At 41.9% G+C, this 1,163-nt stretch overlaps 1 protein-coding gene across 1 annotated transcript; it reads right to left on the minus strand.

Annotated features, from left to right (window-relative positions):
* Nucleotides 1-565: 565 nt before the first annotated feature.
* On the minus strand, nucleotides 566-1,159 carry LOC100470456 (olfactory receptor 51I2-like; the record flags this gene model as incomplete). Its single annotated transcript, XM_011233429.2, has 1 exon — nucleotides 566-1,159. A coding segment is annotated over one exon (594 nt), but the record flags the coding sequence as incomplete, so codon positions are not given.
* Nucleotides 1,160-1,163: the final 4 nt, after the last annotated feature.

The raw sequence follows: 1,163 nt of genomic DNA on the forward strand, positions 1-1,163 counted from the left end.
TGACCCATGAAATTACAACTTAAGCTGAAAGAAGATTCATGTTTAGCCAGCTGAGCCACCCAGGGACCCAGAAGACTGACAAGTATTGAGTCTCAGTTAGATCACCTATTGTCTGTGTTACTCTGAAAAACCGACTTAATTCTCTACACATCATGAGATTGGTATAAAGGTTAAATGAATTGAATCACATCATAACTTCTAACAGAACCTGACACTTTTGATGACTCAACGAATTATTTATTATAATATTGGTAGCAGTTATTGTTGGAGAAAATGATTCCTAGCTTACATCAACCTTCCTCTGCAAAATGTTCTCTAATCACCTAATGACTCAAATATTTACCTCTCAATGAATGCCACTGAGATTTGTTGAATGTACTAATCATTCTTTGCTATTATTTCACAGAACCATTTTCTGATCTTTTACTTTTCCCCTACATATTATTTTATTATAGAGGATATAAAGATGATGATAATACAATGATGTTGATGATGATGATAATGACACCATGGGTGACAACTTGTGGCTACAGTCAACATCAGATATTAAAAGCAAACATGAAAGTCACATTTTCATGGGACGAAACATACGGATAATGGCTCGGCGGATCTCCTTTGTCTTGGCGCTATAAATGAGAGGGTTGAGCACAGGAGGGACAAAGAGATAAACATTGGACATGAGGACATGTATGTAGCGTGGGGCATGCTTCCCAAAGCGATGCACTACCGAGACCCCAATCATCGGCACATAAAATGCAAGCACAGCCAAGATATGTGACACACAAGTGTTGAGAGCTTTCAGGCGTTCCTTGCGGGAAGCGATGACCATGACTGAATGCAGAATGAGCACATAGGAGAGGAAGATAAATAACATGTCCATGCCAAAGGTGGATACAAGAACAAAGAGTCCATAGATGCTGTTGATGGTGATATCAGCACAGGCCAGCTTCATCATGTCTGGGTGCAGGCAGTAGGAGTGGGAGAGAACATTGGATCTGCAGATAGGCAGCCTCTTGAAGAGGAAGGGGAGGGGAAAGAGGGTGATGAAGCTCCTAGCAGCCAAAGCTACACCCACTCCAGCAATAACTCCATTGGTGAGCACAGTGGCATAGTGCAAGGGATCACAAATGGCCACGTAGCGGTCAAAGCTCATGGCCAACAGA

Source organism: Ailuropoda melanoleuca, unplaced genomic scaffold (genome assembly GCF_002007445.2).
Source record: "Ailuropoda melanoleuca isolate Jingjing unplaced genomic scaffold, ASM200744v2 unplaced-scaffold10921, whole genome shotgun sequence".
Taxonomy (NCBI): domain Eukaryota; kingdom Metazoa; phylum Chordata; class Mammalia; order Carnivora; family Ursidae; genus Ailuropoda; species Ailuropoda melanoleuca.